The sequence below is a fragment of the Chlamydotis macqueenii genome, chromosome 14, assembly GCF_036417535.1.
Source record: "Chlamydotis macqueenii isolate bChlMac1 chromosome 14, bChlMac1.mat, whole genome shotgun sequence".
NCBI lineage: Eukaryota > Metazoa > Chordata > Aves > Otidiformes > Otididae > Chlamydotis > Chlamydotis macqueenii.
In genome coordinates, this window is record NC_141569.1 from 17,700,093 (window position 1) to 17,715,745 (window position 15,653).

At 54.0% G+C, this 15,653-nt stretch overlaps 1 protein-coding gene across 3 annotated transcripts in view; it reads right to left on the reverse strand.

The window, feature by feature from the left end:
* The window catches only part of JADE2 (jade family PHD finger 2), a 73,139-nt gene that overhangs the window by 21,015 nt on the left and 36,471 nt on the right, over nt 1–15,653 (reverse strand). For all 3 annotated transcript variants that reach the window (XM_086759194.1, XM_086759195.1, XM_086759193.1), the window contains 2 exons: nt 10,979–11,148; nt 2,450–2,661 (listed from right to left, as the gene is read on the reverse strand). In XM_086759194.1, the coding sequence (XP_086615320.1) occupies nt 2,450–2,661; nt 10,979–11,148 (382 nt within the window). The remainder of the gene's footprint in view (nt 1–2,449; nt 2,662–10,978; nt 11,149–15,653) is intronic.

The window sequence follows — 15,653 nt, forward strand, 5'->3', positions numbered from 1 at the left end:
TTCATAAATAATTCTCCTCCGCACTCGGGAAAGAGCCAAACGATAAGCCGTATCACGTAATGACAATGATAAAATACTTTCCACTTCGGTGGGAACTTATGACTGTACTAAACAGCTACCGCTACAGCCAGACAGTTTTTAACCGGCAGGTCCCAGTAACTCACACTTAAAGGGAACTGGGCGCCAGCGCAGGACTGTGTCCCTGTTTTAAGCGCGGCCATGTAATTAATTCTGGATCCGGCTGCCCTGACATCCCCTCAGAAGGCAAGCGGGCAGCGCCGACGAGGACCCCCAGAGCTGTTGGCTGTAAACTGAGCCCAGGCATTTGCCAACTCCTCTTCTTGAAGTTTATCCCCCAAAAAAGAACAACTTTTCATCCTGGTGACAAGTGACAGTGCTGCGGGTGGGGACGGGGGCACATAGAGACGCACGAGCGTGGGAAAAGTGTATCCTCAGTCTTTACTGGCCAAGAACAGACCTTGTAATGTGATCTGAGGTCTCCCCAAAGCACAAATTGACTCTGATAGTGATTTCCAAGGGGGAAAAGCCACTTTGCGAACAGATTCTTTGGATAACAAGGAATTAAGGGAGGTAATATTATTGCTGCGAGTCTGTACGGTTCAGAGAGATTTAACTGCGTGTTTCACAGCGCCTCCAAATCTGACAGAGAAATCATCTTTCTGTAACACAGTTTCATAAAACATCTGATTTAGTACCAGACAAAATCAGCCCGATAGGTACTACCAGGAGAATAAACCGGCAGATTGATCTCAAAATCCAGGGAAAACCAGGAATTATGACCAGAAGTGCATGGAGCCATTTCTGTCGCTGTGCCCCTCAGGGGCTCAACGTCCCCGAGAAGGGGACACCAAAAAGCGGGGAGGACGCTGAGCCACAGAAAAGCTTGGTGTGGTCCATGTAACAACAGCGGGAGGGCTCAGCCGGACCCCCCACACCAGGGAATGGGAATTTGGTAATGACAGGAGCGGGGCGTGGTGGCTGGAAGCTGCAGACGGATCATTCCCGTGCTAAAGAGAAGTGCGACGTTGCCGCCGCGAGAGCGATAAGCCACAAAGATTGAGCAGCAGGGGGGAAGATTCCTCCTCGTTGAAAACTTAAAAATGCAGATTGCGTATGTTTTCCAAAAGCTACACTTCGTAGGAATTAATTCATAGCAAGTCTCATGGCTTGTGCTATACAGATGAGACGATTACAAGGATCCCTTCCGGCACCATAACCCACCCACGTGTGTCTGAGCACAACCCTGCCCCTGCCCCTTCCCGCTGGGATGCAGGAGGACGGGGTGATGCTCTGGCCATGTCCTCTGGCACCCCAGCTCCCCTCCACCGCTGCCTGAATACGTGAAGTTACTTCTTTCACCAGCCTTGAAACCCAGCCCGCCGTGTCAAAAAAAAACAAAAAAAACCCCAACCCCAAGCCTGAATCGTCCTGGTATTTCGTGGAATCTGATTCACCGATGGAAACCATTCAAAACACCCACCTCCTGCGACTATAGATATCTCCAGCGCTCTCCCACCTCCAGGAACGCTGATAGAAAAGCTGCCCAGAAGATGAGCAAATGGCTCTCTTCAGAGGAAAAAAATAAACAACAAAACCCTTCACGCACAGGGTGAAGCCCGGGAGCTGCTGCCGTCCCAGCACTGCATGGCGCTTCCCCTCGATGCGCGACCTGCAAAAGCTCCCCGGACCCTTGTGGGACCCAGGAGCTCCTCGCCGCCTCCTTGTCAAGGTTTCCCCCAGCGCAGGAGCCCGCAGACCCCCCCCACCCCCAGCAAGGGCCTGAAGCATTTGCATTCAATTCCAAAAATAAAATTATTTTCCTCCAGGCGGCAAAATAAAACGAAATCCCACACTCATCCAGCAGGGAAGCTGGGATGGAAACCCTGCGACATCTGACAGTGCTAGCGGAGCTGGAAGGTCCTGTCACCCCCAGTTCAATGCTGCGGAGGAGGCTGGGAGTCCGTGCAAGCCCACTGCTCCCAGCTCACCAGCCCGTCCTGGTCACCCCTGGGTGCTAAAGGTCCCACGGCTGCAGTTTAACAAAGAAAGATGGGATAAAGAAAGAAGAATAAGGGTATTAATGGAAGAGGAGGAGAAAATAAAAGAAAATATCACAGAGAGAAGAGGACAAGGAGGAGGGGGCAAAGCAAGCTCGCAGGAAGCAGTTTTCAGCCTCTGGTTGCGTATTTCTCTGGCCACTTACAAAGGGCTGGGGCTAAGAAAGTGAGAAAAGCAATTTTGCTGGCTGCCAGCCACCCAGGACCCCATTTGCTATCAGTGCTCCGCTGGACACGCGCTGGGAATCCGTTGGAAAAGCCAAGCAGCAGCTCAGGAAAAGGGGGACAGGGGGACAGGAGGAACCCAGAGCAGGGTCAGCAGGAGGGTGATGTGCCCAAACCCGCGGCTCCCCGCCGCGGCGGGGGCTCACCTGATGCACGCAGACGTTGCACTTGTCGCAGAACACCATCTCGTTGCCGTCCTCCCCCTCCGGCGAGCGGCAGACGTCGCACACCACGTCCTCGTCGTACTCGATGCCCAAGCCCTCCTCGGTTTCGATGGCGATGTTCATGTTCTCGTAGCACATGGTCTCCAGCTCCTCCAGCACTCGCTCCAGGGTGATCTCGTCCAGCTCGGGCTTTTCTGCAAGGCAGAAGGCAGAGGAGGACACTGAGGCAGCTCCAGCACGGCAGCCCATCCATCCGCCTTCGGGGAAAACGTTTTGCAAAAGGCTGAGCATTTTAAACTGCAGCTCAGGAGGCGAATCCACAGCGGCGGGTTCAGAAAATGGCTGCTTCTGACGCGGGACGCAGTTGATGTTTCATAGACAGTAACCAAATATTGCTGCTGGCTGAGAGGAAAGAAACCCATTCAGCTGAAGCAACGCGGATAATTAGGGCTGACAGTTTAAATGTTCGAGGAGACGAGTTTTGCAAAGATGCTTTCTGCAGCGAGGGCTCAGACAAACTCTGGCAACGCAAAGTCAATGCTTTAATTGTTAAGACTGAAAATTGACCCTTTTAAGGCCAATTAAATGGAACTGTAAAACTGAAGCCAAAGCCTGAAACTGAGGACAAATAAGTTTTGGTTTCTTTTTCCTGGTTGGGTTCAGTGGAAACAGAAGGTCAGACACTGCTGTGTCGTATTTATCCCCCCCGTACCAGGATCTTTAGCAGAAAGAAGCAGCAGAGGTGCTTCACCAGAGGTTCCTCCGGAGTGACAACCAGCAACACGAGGCCAATAACCAGGAGAGGCTTTTTCAGAGCAGTAACCTCCGGCAGCGCGATACCCGGCAGCACCAGATCGGTGCCACGCCGAACGTTGCTCCCAAAGGTGCTGCAGCTCACCCACCCACAAAGGTCCCGGTGCCGCAAACGCAACGTGAGGTCCCTCCCGGTAAGGAAAGAAAGCAGGGAAAAAAAGTCTGCCAGCAGCAGGAGAGAGGTTCTCTGCAAGGGGGAAGAAGAGGCAGCGTTCAGCCCCCCCCGCACCCCATCTCCCCATGAGTGCTGTACTGGGGAAGGTATGGGGATGGGGATGGAGATACCCACAGGCTGCAATAAAAACCATCGCGTCTTTGCGTTTCGTTTGCGTGTATCACCCCACACAACGCCCAGGATGCTCCAGAACGCGCCAGGCAGCGCAAGACCCTGGCCTGTGCTGCTGTCCACCTCTGCTGTTGCAAGGCGACGGCAGAAAATATCTCGTTTATGAGCAGAGAAAAAGGGAAAAAAAGGCTTGAGGAAGTACTAATACGAAGCAGTTATTAATTAAACATTCAGTGCTCTCTCTGTTGAGCCAGTCCCTGTCCTGGGGCGAGCTCTGAGGCCCCGAGAGATGCCCAGAGCTGGGGAGGGACAGGGCGTAGGGGTCCCGGACACCGCTCCGGGCCCCTCCAGCCAGATTATGCTGGGCAGAGGCTGCACCTTCCCTTGATGGCCATGGACCGGCTGAAGAAACTCTGCCAAGGGGGAAAACAACCTGTAGGCGAGCTCGGCAAGCAAACGCACCATTGTCTGTTTTTTTAAGCTCTTCCCCGTCGTTTTGCATTGGCAGCGTTTCCCTTGGCTTGACAAGTCTCTGCAAACATCCAGCCTGGCATTTTCCATGTCTGTGTCGAGCCTGAGATACCATCTAAGACAGACAACGCTGTTTCCTATCACAGCCCTCTGGAGCGCGCGGGCTGCCGTGCCGCGGCACGCCGAGGAACCTGACGATTCCTGTTTTATTAGCGAGCAGCCCGGCGACGGATCTCCGCAGAGCCCCAGGCTGGCCCAGGCTGCCCGAGGGGCTGCGGGGGCTCAGCGACAAGGTGAAGCATCCTGCGCTGGCACGGTGGGACAGCGAGCCCCGCGCATCGGAGCCAGGATGGAGCAGCGAGCGGGTTACGGACCAAGCCAGAGCATTATTTTTGCCTTAATGGTGTCCCTGTATAAACACACCACCTGTGTCACACGTGTGTGATGGAGAGCTGCAAGCCGTGACTTCACACGAGCGTTAACTTTCGGGCAGGGTGTCAAGTCTGCATCCATGACTACGATCCGGAGCGTCAGCCTGGAGTTACTCCCTTTCTCCCAGCATCTGCTTTCTCTGCTCCTCTGAAAAGCAAAATTATCACAAAAGTGTTCCTGGCGCTTTTCCCCGCGCGCTTCCTTGAGCCGCCCTGCGCTCAGGGAGAGGGTAGGCGGCATGAGGAAGGAAAGGGATGGGGGGGTTTCCACAGGAATCATGACCCTGACCTGCCCGCGGGGTTGGGATCGCGCCGGCATCGCCACCGTTCCCGCTTCACCTCGAGCGGAAAGAGCCCAGCATCACCAGCTTCACCCTGGGGAGAAGGTCCCTGCTGATCCCCAAATTCTCGCGCTGGAGCAAGACCGGCACCCCAGCGGGGTTTCCTCACCAGCCTACGTGCAATGCAGCTGTTATACCGTTACATCGAAAAACACAGATCTCTCCCTCCCTCCCTCAGCACGCGCGCGCTCTCGTGCTCCGTTTAGACATAATTACATGAGGAAGCTGTTCGCCAAGCGCCGTTCGGAATACCTCGGAGCTTATTGAATTGACAATTGCTCTTGACGGGGATGAAGCGATTAATCGCTCATGAAACACTAAACAATGGGGCCTGGGGGTGAAGTGCTTTTTCCATTTGTGCTCCATTTATCTCCTTCTGCATCATGTAAAGTTGGTGTGATTGAACTCCATTCATAAAATTGTCATGTTTTGGCTGCGAAAATGCTATCTCTACTGATCGTGGCCAACTAAACAGGAAAAATAAAAAAGTACCCCACCAACACCCTCCTCGTGTGCGCACACAAGCGACACCATTGTTGTCGCTGGGGATGAAAGAGCGAAGACTCAGATACCGATCTTGGCTTCAATGAATAAATCCAGGGACATCCAGATTCAGAAACGGAGAGGAGAAGAGGTGCCAGACGATGATGCACTACCGGAGCTCTCCGGATCGGATTTGGAGAGGGAAAACGTGTGGGAATCCAGCCTCTCGCCCGAACTTTGCTCCCAGCAGAAAATCCTTCCCTGCACCTCTGCCGTCGGGGTCTGCCACGATCCCCAGCTCCGCAGCCGCCCAGCATCCCCGTTATCCCTGGGGGCCTCCCGAGGTGCCCGCCCCGACCCCACGCACCTCAGCTCCCCCAAACTGCAGAGCAACTGCCCACACTGCACCTGAAACACCCAATTGAAATATTTTCTCCCAGAGGAGCTGGGGTGGCTGGGCTAGCACCGAAGCTGCGGCGCTGGGTCTGCCAGAACCACCACGCACATTCCTTTACACAACGCCGCTCTCCGTTGTAATTATTTCTGTAATATCGTAATTTATACGGTGTGAAGGAGCAATATTCTCCCGCTAAATGAATTCTCAGCTACTCCTTACCGTGCCGTGAGCCAACTCACTGCGCGGGGAAGAAAAAAAAAACAGCTGGAGAGCCACCTTTCGCAAAACGGAGACCTATTTCTGACTAAACTGCGCTCCACTAAAATCAATTTACTGAAACAATAAATCCTTTTCCTCTGTGGAGGATACCTGGAGATAAAACAGCTCATGAGCAAACAGTCATCAGGACTGCAGGCTGTGTGTGCCATTGGTTGATTCATAAGCTATAAACCTTGGAGTCTATTTTTCAGTAAAAATATATATAAACAAGCAAAATTACTGGGTTTTTTTTTAATTAAAAAAAAAGAAAAGCACTTGTGAGACGATGTAGGCTTGTCTCTTAATATCTTTGAAAATCTGAGAGTGAAGCGTGCCAGCTCCCTGATGGGACAGCGGTGTCGGCATACGGCACGGGGACCACGACGGGCTCCTGAGATCTCCTTCCAGCTCCCTGTCCCTCCAGCTCGTCCTGGCTGAGTCACTTCAAACCTGGCTGCTTCGGCTCTGCAAAGGTCACTGAGGGTCCTTCCCCCCTCACAGGCTGGGAGAATGAAAGCAATCCGAAAAGAAAAAGCACTGGCTGGATGCTAAACCTGAGTTTAGGCACCGCCGTGCAGAAGGACGCTTCAGGAGAAGCACAATTTGCCTCTGAAGAAGGCTGGGAGCTGAGCACCCACGCGCTCAAGACACCTGTGAGGACACCATCCACCCCTGCCCCAGGTTGGGTGCCCATGGCTCCTATCCCAAAGGTCAGGAGACGACAGACAAGCACCCCAACACCACCCCAGCCCAGCTGGGACCCCCCTGCCACCTCTAACCCATCACCTGCAGGCACACAGTGCATGGGAGATGCAGCGATTGCACATCAACCTTCTACCCATGTTATTTATACACAGACCCTCGACATAAAGCGTGACCCACAAAGCAAACAGCGACATGCGACCCGCGCGAGCGGAGCATCGCAGTGACACTTCCAGCTCTTCTGTTACCAACACAGCCTGCTGACGCACCTAGAACGTCTACAGGAACCAATTATCATCTTTCTGCCACCCACGGCATCAATTATTGCTCAAATTTAAGGTGACAACAAAATGTTTTCGAAGGCAATTTCTAAGTCGCCGTCTCTCTCCAGCGATGCTCGGCGCAGACAGAGAAGTCCCGGAGAGCTTCTCCTCACTCCAGCCAGCAGCCAAACCCCGAATATTGGGAACGACCGCGGTTACCACGAGGGATTTACAGAAACAGCGAAACAACGACTTGACATAAACACTGAATCTTCTACGCCATACGTCGGTACCTCCATCAAATGCATCCCCTGCTCGTCACACACCACCGCGTAGCAGAGGATCTGCCGGTTCATCTTCCCAGGCACCAAACCGAGCTGCTGCCAGAACTGTCACTCCTGCAACGAGCTCACGATCTCAGCGGAGAACAAAGATCTCAGGCTACGTGCAGACATTTGTTGCAGGCTGCAGTACGGACATGTTATAAAACAGCTCCAAAAAGACAAGATTTCCTCAAAACAAGGGAAAAAAAAAACAACAAAAAACCCCAAACAAAGAGCCCTGAATTATTAATGGGCTAAGCTTTCTCAAGCGACGAGCGGCAAGCAGGGTGAGCCCGGGTGTGGGAGTGACAGAAAGGCCATGGCTGCGAGCGGTCCCTCACGGCTGCGGGTTGGGGGGAGACACTTGGGAAGGGGGAAGCCGAGCTGGAGGTTAAAGGAAACGGATCCTGCTATGAAATAGGCAATTTTGTACATCCTCCCGCCAGCCGGGGCTGGGGAGCGTCCCCACGGGGGGACAGCAGCCCCTGGATCCCCAACATCAGGGTGCAGCCGTCCCCATCGTGGGGATCCCTCTGGCCAGTGGCACCAGCACGGAACGGGGGGCTCCCTGAATCCTGGAAGGACACTCTGGAATACGGGAGCCTGGGACAAGGACTCCTGGGGAGGCAAGCAGCCGCTCTCCAAGGCGTACGTCAAACGGCAGCCTCTGCTCCGTGGAGCACGTCCTCCTGGTGTTACTCCACTTACTGCGGGTGATTCCACGCCGATTTGCCCAATCTCACCTCCGCCCAGGGAGGGACCACCTCATTAGCACACAGACATATCTCAAGTACGCGGTGACAAATTCCCCCCGGAGCTTCCAAAGCAATAAACGTGACCTTTGCGTGTTCCTGCCATAAAATACCAGGAACACCTCCGGCTCCCAAGATAGAAGCTGTGGTGGGCATATGTGAGCAGCATACACCATATGGATTAACTCAAGGGAATACTTAGAAACTTCCACTCTGCCTTCAGGAATGTTGATTCCGGCAACCTTTTCAGCAATTTCTCGAGGATTTTCCGCATGTTTCCGAAGTGCCGATCACCGCAAAGGGAATCTTTCAGCCCCGGTCTTTGAAGTCTCTCTAGCCCCACTCTTGCAATAGCTTTGTGTTCAGTGGAGATCACAAAATACAGCACAAAATGGGAGTATAAAAACAAAGACTCTCCTCTAAAGGAAAGCCGGTGCTGCTCGGAGTGGCGTACACATAAATCTGGTTCAGGGTTTCATCCGGGCTCCTTCAGAGCCTTTTTTTTTTTTTTTTGCCATCTCATATTGCAGCCGCAACAAATAAAACATTTAGGCAGGCTTAAATATTGATTTCCTCTCCAGTGCACAGGAGCTCTTTAAACAGTACATCTCCACCGAGTACAATAACAGCTACTGGGGCATCTTACCGGGGGGTTCACAACTATTTAAAGCTGGTTTATGTGTAAAACTTCTGCTTTTCCCTGCAATTCCACCTCACCGGGAGAGGAGCCGGCAGAGCGCGGAGAGCTGGAGCTATCTGGAGGTTTATCTGATCTCGGTGATAAAATTCCATCCCTGGGGTGACCTAAAAAGGACTGGAAAAGGCATGTGCTGCGCGCGACGCGGCTCAGCGCCGCGCTAACGGCAACGCGAGACGGATGAGCTCATAGGTGTTTTCCAGCTCTCCTCCCCGCGGCTCCTCCACAGCCAGTCACGGAGCAGGCTCCTTCTCTGTCAGTAAATATTTTGGGAATGACACATTGTGCCCCTGGACTGCCCAGTGACAAGAGCTCAGCTAAACACCCAGGAGGAATTTAAACTCCTGCCTATCTCCCCAGGCTGGGAGATAACTCCTGACGTCTCTGAGCAGGAGGAGAGGCTGCAGCTTTCCGATTAAGTCACGTTAACGATCTCCGAGATTAGCAAAGCCGGTTTGGAAATCTCAGCACGGCATTAACGGCCAGGGCTTCCGGGAGAAAGTGCTATTTATGGACCACCTTCAGAGCAGCCCAGGCAGGCAGCAATCCTCTGCCCCGGGTGGTGAAGGGCATGCAAATCCCACCCTCGCCGCTCCCAGCTGCATGGCTTCTTCCATCCGGGAGAAGCCTCCGCTCCAGCACAGCCCAGGAGGTGAACAGCCATGGATTTGCTGCGGCCTCCGTGAGCGCCTAAACCCCAAACCCATCCGGGCATCGGGAGGCACGGGTGATGCCACCGCGGTCCTGCAGCCAGGAGCACCCAGTCAGCACCCGTCCCGCTCCCTACCCACCAGCGCCCCAGCTCCCCGCGGCGCCGGGGATGGATTATTAATCAATGTCATGCGCTTTCCCTTTCAAGTCACCAGAAAAAAAGGATATTTAAGGCTGGGTTGTATGTCTGTGATGATGCTCAGGCTCCCCCTCCCAAATCCAACATGCTCCTGAGGCCACGTTGCTGGAGAAGCCACCTCTCTCCCCCAGGTTCCACTGATGGTACCCGTCTCATCTCAGCCTTCCAGTTATCCACCAGCGTGGGAGCTCCACGTCTGGAAGCCACTGAAGACATGGCATTTGTAACCTAACGCTTCGAAGAAATAACGAAGTGAGCCAAGTCTAACCCAACTGAGCTGGAGAAGCCAAATCGCTTCCCGCTGCCTTTTGAGAGTCTTACGAGACGTGCAGAAGTGGAAATACGGACAGCCCTTCTCCGGAGCCCAGAGATGCCTCTGACGGCACCCAGCTGTGGAGACGGCAAGGGAAATGCAGCAGCAGATGCAGCGGAAGCCCGGCGGAGTCAGAAGGACGCCTGCTGAGGTACAAGCCGGTTTCTTGATGCAAGGCACCCGAGCGGGATCGAGCCACTCTGCAAGCCACCCTCTGCTCTGCCCAAGGACCTGACCTTGGCTCTCGGCATCTCAAAACCTGCGTGTGCTAATGACACAGCTGTGGCTGCCCACACAGGACCAGTTAACGAGGGCAAAGCTGAGTGCCACTTGCTAGTGATACCATGGGCTTCACAACACCGAGATTACGGGAATCCAATACACAGGATACCGGCGACAGATAATTAGCCAGACTCTAAAAGCAGCCTCTACAACTTTCTGAAGGTCCCGGAGATCACAGTAATGAACTGTGACCTCGCAAGGCGAATGTTTTATTGTGTTGTTATTTTTACCTGCGTAGCAGCAGCCACACCACAGCAACCCTTACCCAACAAGGACTGGAAAATCCCTCCCCAGCCTGGTAGGACTACACACCCACGTGCCTGTGCCAGCAAACCTGCCCAGCAGACGGTGCTAAGGACTCATGCCAGTGGTCAAATTCCAAGTCCAGGCACTTGCGCTCAACCGAAATGCGCTAATGGGTTTTAAAAATGTGCAGGGATTTAACAGCAGTGATGTGGGCAATGTTCTGCTGTGATAGTTAGAGACCTGGGAAAGGAGGGACCAGCATTTCAGAGAATGAAACATTTTGACAAGGGAAATCCTCTTCCCTCCGACTCCGTCTGCCCAGCTGGCTACAGTTGGAGAAACGTTGGAGAAACGCTTTCAGGTGTGGCCAGTCAAAGGAAAAGGAGTCAGGCTCAGCACACCCATCCTGACCACACCTCCTCCTGCAGTACAGACGCTGCAGGGATGAGTACAGGAGATAACGACCGTCACGCAATCATAGCACGGTCCTGAGTGACCTGGATCTGTCGGTTCTTCTACAAACGATTCCACACAATTACTTCAAAAGACTGAATGTCCACGCTGGGATGCCCAGGCAAGGAGAAAAACAGCAGCAATACTCACCCATCTCCTTGAGCTCCATATTAACAAGTTCCAACCAGCAAGCATCGAGCTCATCCAGGTCATAGCGACTCACTCCTTGCAAGTAGGTCCTTGTAGCTTCCGAAATCTCAGAGCCAGGCAGGCTACTCGGTGAAACCTCCGAAGGCAAGTTCTCCAGCTGGGGTATGATCCTGGAAGAAAAGATGGAGAGGTTGAGAAAGAGCTACAACTCATAAAAGTTATCTCATTTCTTGCCACAGAGGGTGAGACCATGCCATGTACAAACCTGACTCTAAGGGCAAAAGCAAGCCCAGCAAAATCAAAGGGGTTTTTGCTCACTTGGTGTTGTCTCCTGTGCCTCGGATGCTCTGAGGACCACAACCTGGACACAAGCACCTTCCCAGAGACTGCTGGTCTGGGCACCCTACATGACGGTTTGAGTCGGGATGCATCAAAACAAGATGATTTTCAGAAAAAGCTGAGCACAGCCCGACTGCCAGCTCTCCTTTCTGGGACCTCAAACCTGGAGCTTGTGCTTTTTCCAGTGTCCCAGAGAAAAGCGGTGCAGGGAGATGGGAGCACGGCAGCATGGGTCCGGCATCCCGCCTCCCGCCGTGGGCCAGCCCGCATCCTGCCATGGCATGGCTCCGGCTCCCACTGGGCTGGCTTCCTACACAGTGCCATGCCCACCTGCCTCCAGCTGCGAACAGGACGGGACGGAGCGGTCCGGGAATCAGGAATTTGGTTTCTGTCCTGTGCCTCCATCTGCCTCAGTGTATTCTCCCCTTCAGACTGATCATACAACACCAATCCCTTCAGGAACAAAACCGGTATCAGTGCCACACGCAGGCTCTGCCATCACATCTTATTCTTCCTAAACGCCCACTGACGCTTTTCGGTAGGAACCAGCCCGCGCCCCGCACGGCTCCACGCTGCAGAGCAGCCCCGGGGAAGCACGGAGCGGGCAGCTCTGTGCCGGGCTCTCCATGGGAACATGCCTGCTTGTCAAGAGCTCTGCAATTTCCCCTCACACCATCAGAAATTAAGCCATTTTTCCACTTTGTGTGGCTCCTTTCTTCCTCATCACCTTGAATTACCACCAGCCCAGTGGCAGCAGCCTCCTACGTGTTTGGATTCCCCCGTCAAATAACTCGACCAGCCTCACGTTGCTCCTGCTGATGCTGGAGGATTGTTTCTCCTCACGGGGCTCGCAGAGAGACGCGCGCAGGAATGGCACTTCAGGGCAGAAATAGCCAACTTCAGAGAAATACACTGTCCTGCCTGTGAAACTGGGAAATCTGACGGGGAAAGGATGTGCAAGCACAGGATCAGGGCTGTTACGAATAGTGATGCTCTCGCCTGGCCCGAGACTTGACTGTAGGGAAAATGAATTACAGCGTTTGGCGACCAGAAGCCGCCCAGCTTCGCTTGCTGCCCTCTCCCCGACGATACGGGTGGTCTTGGCCAGGCTCTTCGCTCCCAGCCCCACTGCCTCAAAGTCAACCGATGGGCTCAGAACGGGTCCCAGAACAGGTCCGTGGCACCTTTCCTTTACCTACAGCAGCAGTTTTCCCATTCATCTACAGAAATTAACTCTTTACACAAGAAAAATGAGGCCAAATGGATGCAACAGTCCAATCACTGAGAGCAACAGTGACTCCTCCAGCCATCAACTCCTCAATCAACTCCTGTTAATTTACCAGGGCACAACAGAGACCAGACCGTGGCGCTGGCCTGCCCACACGAGACGCCCAGCCCGCTCTGCGCCGGTATCCGCTCCCCACAGCCCCCTTTGCAGGCAGAGCAGCCTCCGATGTGAAACCCCCCTCCGGCCAAGCCCCCCGCGACCGAGCCCCGCGTCGACGCAGGCGGGATGCCTCCGGCACACCGTACGCTTCAGCGCCGCTCAGCTTCTCGTTTTCGTCTCTGAGCAATCGATGGCAAGACAGGTAATGACACGCGAGCAGAGAACGAGCTGGACACGAAAAGCCGGAGGATCCAACCCTCCTCTTGCGCCGGCACCGGCTGGGAAGCCCGTTGGCTCCTGCAAGACTTCTATCTTGCAACTGATTGCTCAGAGAGGAAAATAAGAAGAAAAGCGTCCTTTTTGCCTCTTTTGCCTTGCTTTTCTCACCAGTAAATTGAAAACAAAGATGTGCCCACATGCCCTGAAGACACCTCCAAGTTTCAGTTCAGGATCTGAAAATAACCCCATGAAAAGACAGCTCTCAGCCCCCAGATTTTAAAACTCACTGTAATCTAGGACAGGGCTTGGGGGTTCAGCAACGTCTGTATTTAACGCAGACAGCGGTAATAACACCGAAACCATGCCTGCTCCCGTCAGGCTTCAGGACTCTCATCCAAGGAGCTCCCCATCCCCTAAAACACAGAGGAGTCGCTGGCGCAAGGTGCGTTGGTCCAAGAAGGGCTGACCCTCTCCGTCCCACGAGCCTAGGCCCAGCTCAGTGCGGGCAGAGCGCGGTTAAGCCGTCGTTAAGCCGGGTTACACAAGCCGCTCGCCCAACAGCCGGCTGCAACAGGTGACAGCCCGCCGCAGGGCCTGCCGGGGATGCTCGGGACAGTGGGACAGAGGGGCTGCTATCTTTAGCCTGGCAAAAAAGTGCAAAAAGATTAACGCTCTGCGTACACATCAAAGGGGCAGCCCGAACAGGTCATTTACTGCACCCACAGCCACCGAAACGCACTTAGTTTGATGAGGATGCTGACAGTGACTGCAGAAACCTCTTTGGGTTATCTATGATGTGGTACGTACGATTTCGCCCACCAAGAGCCGAGCTGCCGCGCTGCCGGCGTGCAGGACACGGTGCCCACCCAAGTCCTGACACGTGCGTGCAGGATCTGCCTTCCTATTGCAGATATCTGGTGGAAAAGGATTTTTGCTGAACATGATGCTCAGAGATGGGAGACGAATGACTCTCCTTGTCACACAGTCACTTGTCTAACCCTACAAACACCTGCTGGAAGCCTGGTCCAGACCAAACCCCTGACTCACCTGCAGCACTTGGTCCCACACGAGGTTTTTAAGGCTTGGAAACAATCCAGCACACCGTACAAGAGGCTATGCCTGCCCGTCGGACTGTCCCGAGGGGTGCAGGAGGCTGCCAGGTGCCAGGGGCTGGCACCAGACACCTCAAGCCTCTGGGAAAACCAAGCAGGACGTGATGCCTGGAGGTGCGAGGCCGCCCATCGATTCCAGGATTTGCTTGACTGGGTAAAACCCTGTTCCTAAAAAGCAGCCCGTTCCTCCCAGACACATGCTAACACACTTGCAAAGAGCTTCTCAGCGTTCAGGTATCGAGATCAATGACTGCAGAGACAGTTGCCTTGGGCTACAAGAAACGGCGGAAAGAAGAGATCCTACAATTTAACACAAGAGAGCAATCCTTCGGAAAAACCCATGCCCTGATTTACAGCAACACAGAAAACAGATCGTGCTGTGCACCCCTCCTCATCCGCAATAACATCCACAAAATTGGAGCCTGGAAAGCTGTGAGCTTTGTGCTGCCCAGACACACTGCAGTGGAGACACAGCTGGAAAAAAGAGAAGGAACCACGGAGGCCGCCCTCGCCAGCATCTCCTGCCTGTCTCCTGCTGGGCTCCGAGAGCTGGGGCGGGCAGGGACAACATCAGGGCTTCCCTTCCATGCAGGAGTGGGGCTTAATCCGCAGCGGGGAATGTCTCCAGTGCACCAAACTGGGCAGGCGGCAGAGGAGAAATAATGCCAAATCCGGAAATGGAAACACCACAGAAACAGATGGCACGGCCCGAAAGTTCATCAGTACAACACAGGTGCATTGCAGAGTCACTGCCCTATGACAGCAACACGGGGATTTTCGTCATCTCAAAAATATCTTTAAAAAATTCAAGCAGAAACCTCTTTGTTGGACCCTAAAGAAACACCGCGCTGCTGAAGAGCACAGCAAGCACCACGCTCCCCAAACGATGCTGTTCTTAGGGAAAAAAATGTGGTTTTGGGCAACAGGTTCTTGGGGTGCCACCAGACAGCCCAGGAGCCATGAGGTGCCCGGGCCCTCCGCCCTGTGAGTCCTCTTCAGCACCATCCCCACCACCCCACGACGTGACCCCCAAAGCTCTGCTCACCTCTCCAGCCCCCACAGCGGAGGATGCTGTGCTGGGAAGGGATGGATCAGCCCAGCTCCACGGCGGCACAACGGCTTCACCTGCATCCGAGCACCACCACAGATCACCCCAAGGCAGCAGGCCCACCACCACGAGATAAGCCACTTCTCGCCGACCCAGCGTGAGCGGCTGGTGGGTTGGTTGCCCTCCTTAAACCAGAGCACTCCAGCAAGGCAGCTTCCCACCAGCATCTTGCTATCCCGGCCACCCGGGACACGGGCTGGTGACGGGCCACCACCGAGATGCTGCGGCTCTCCCAAAAAAAAAGTCAAAGCATTCGCCGAGCACCAAACCATTTGCAGAAGCTCGATTACACTGGGGGAGCATTTCCTCCTTTATTTACCCAGCCAGCCAGCGACGCAGCATTTTAAAAAAAATATATCCGTACATCAAGGGCTTATTTAAACTCAGGGCTGAAAATCCGTATCAGCCTGGAAAGCACAACAAACCTGAGGCCGTTAGTGGGAAAGTGGGTCTCAAGGGCACTTGAGGAAAAGAAGTGAGTGGACCCCAACGCTCTTGAGGATCACAGCT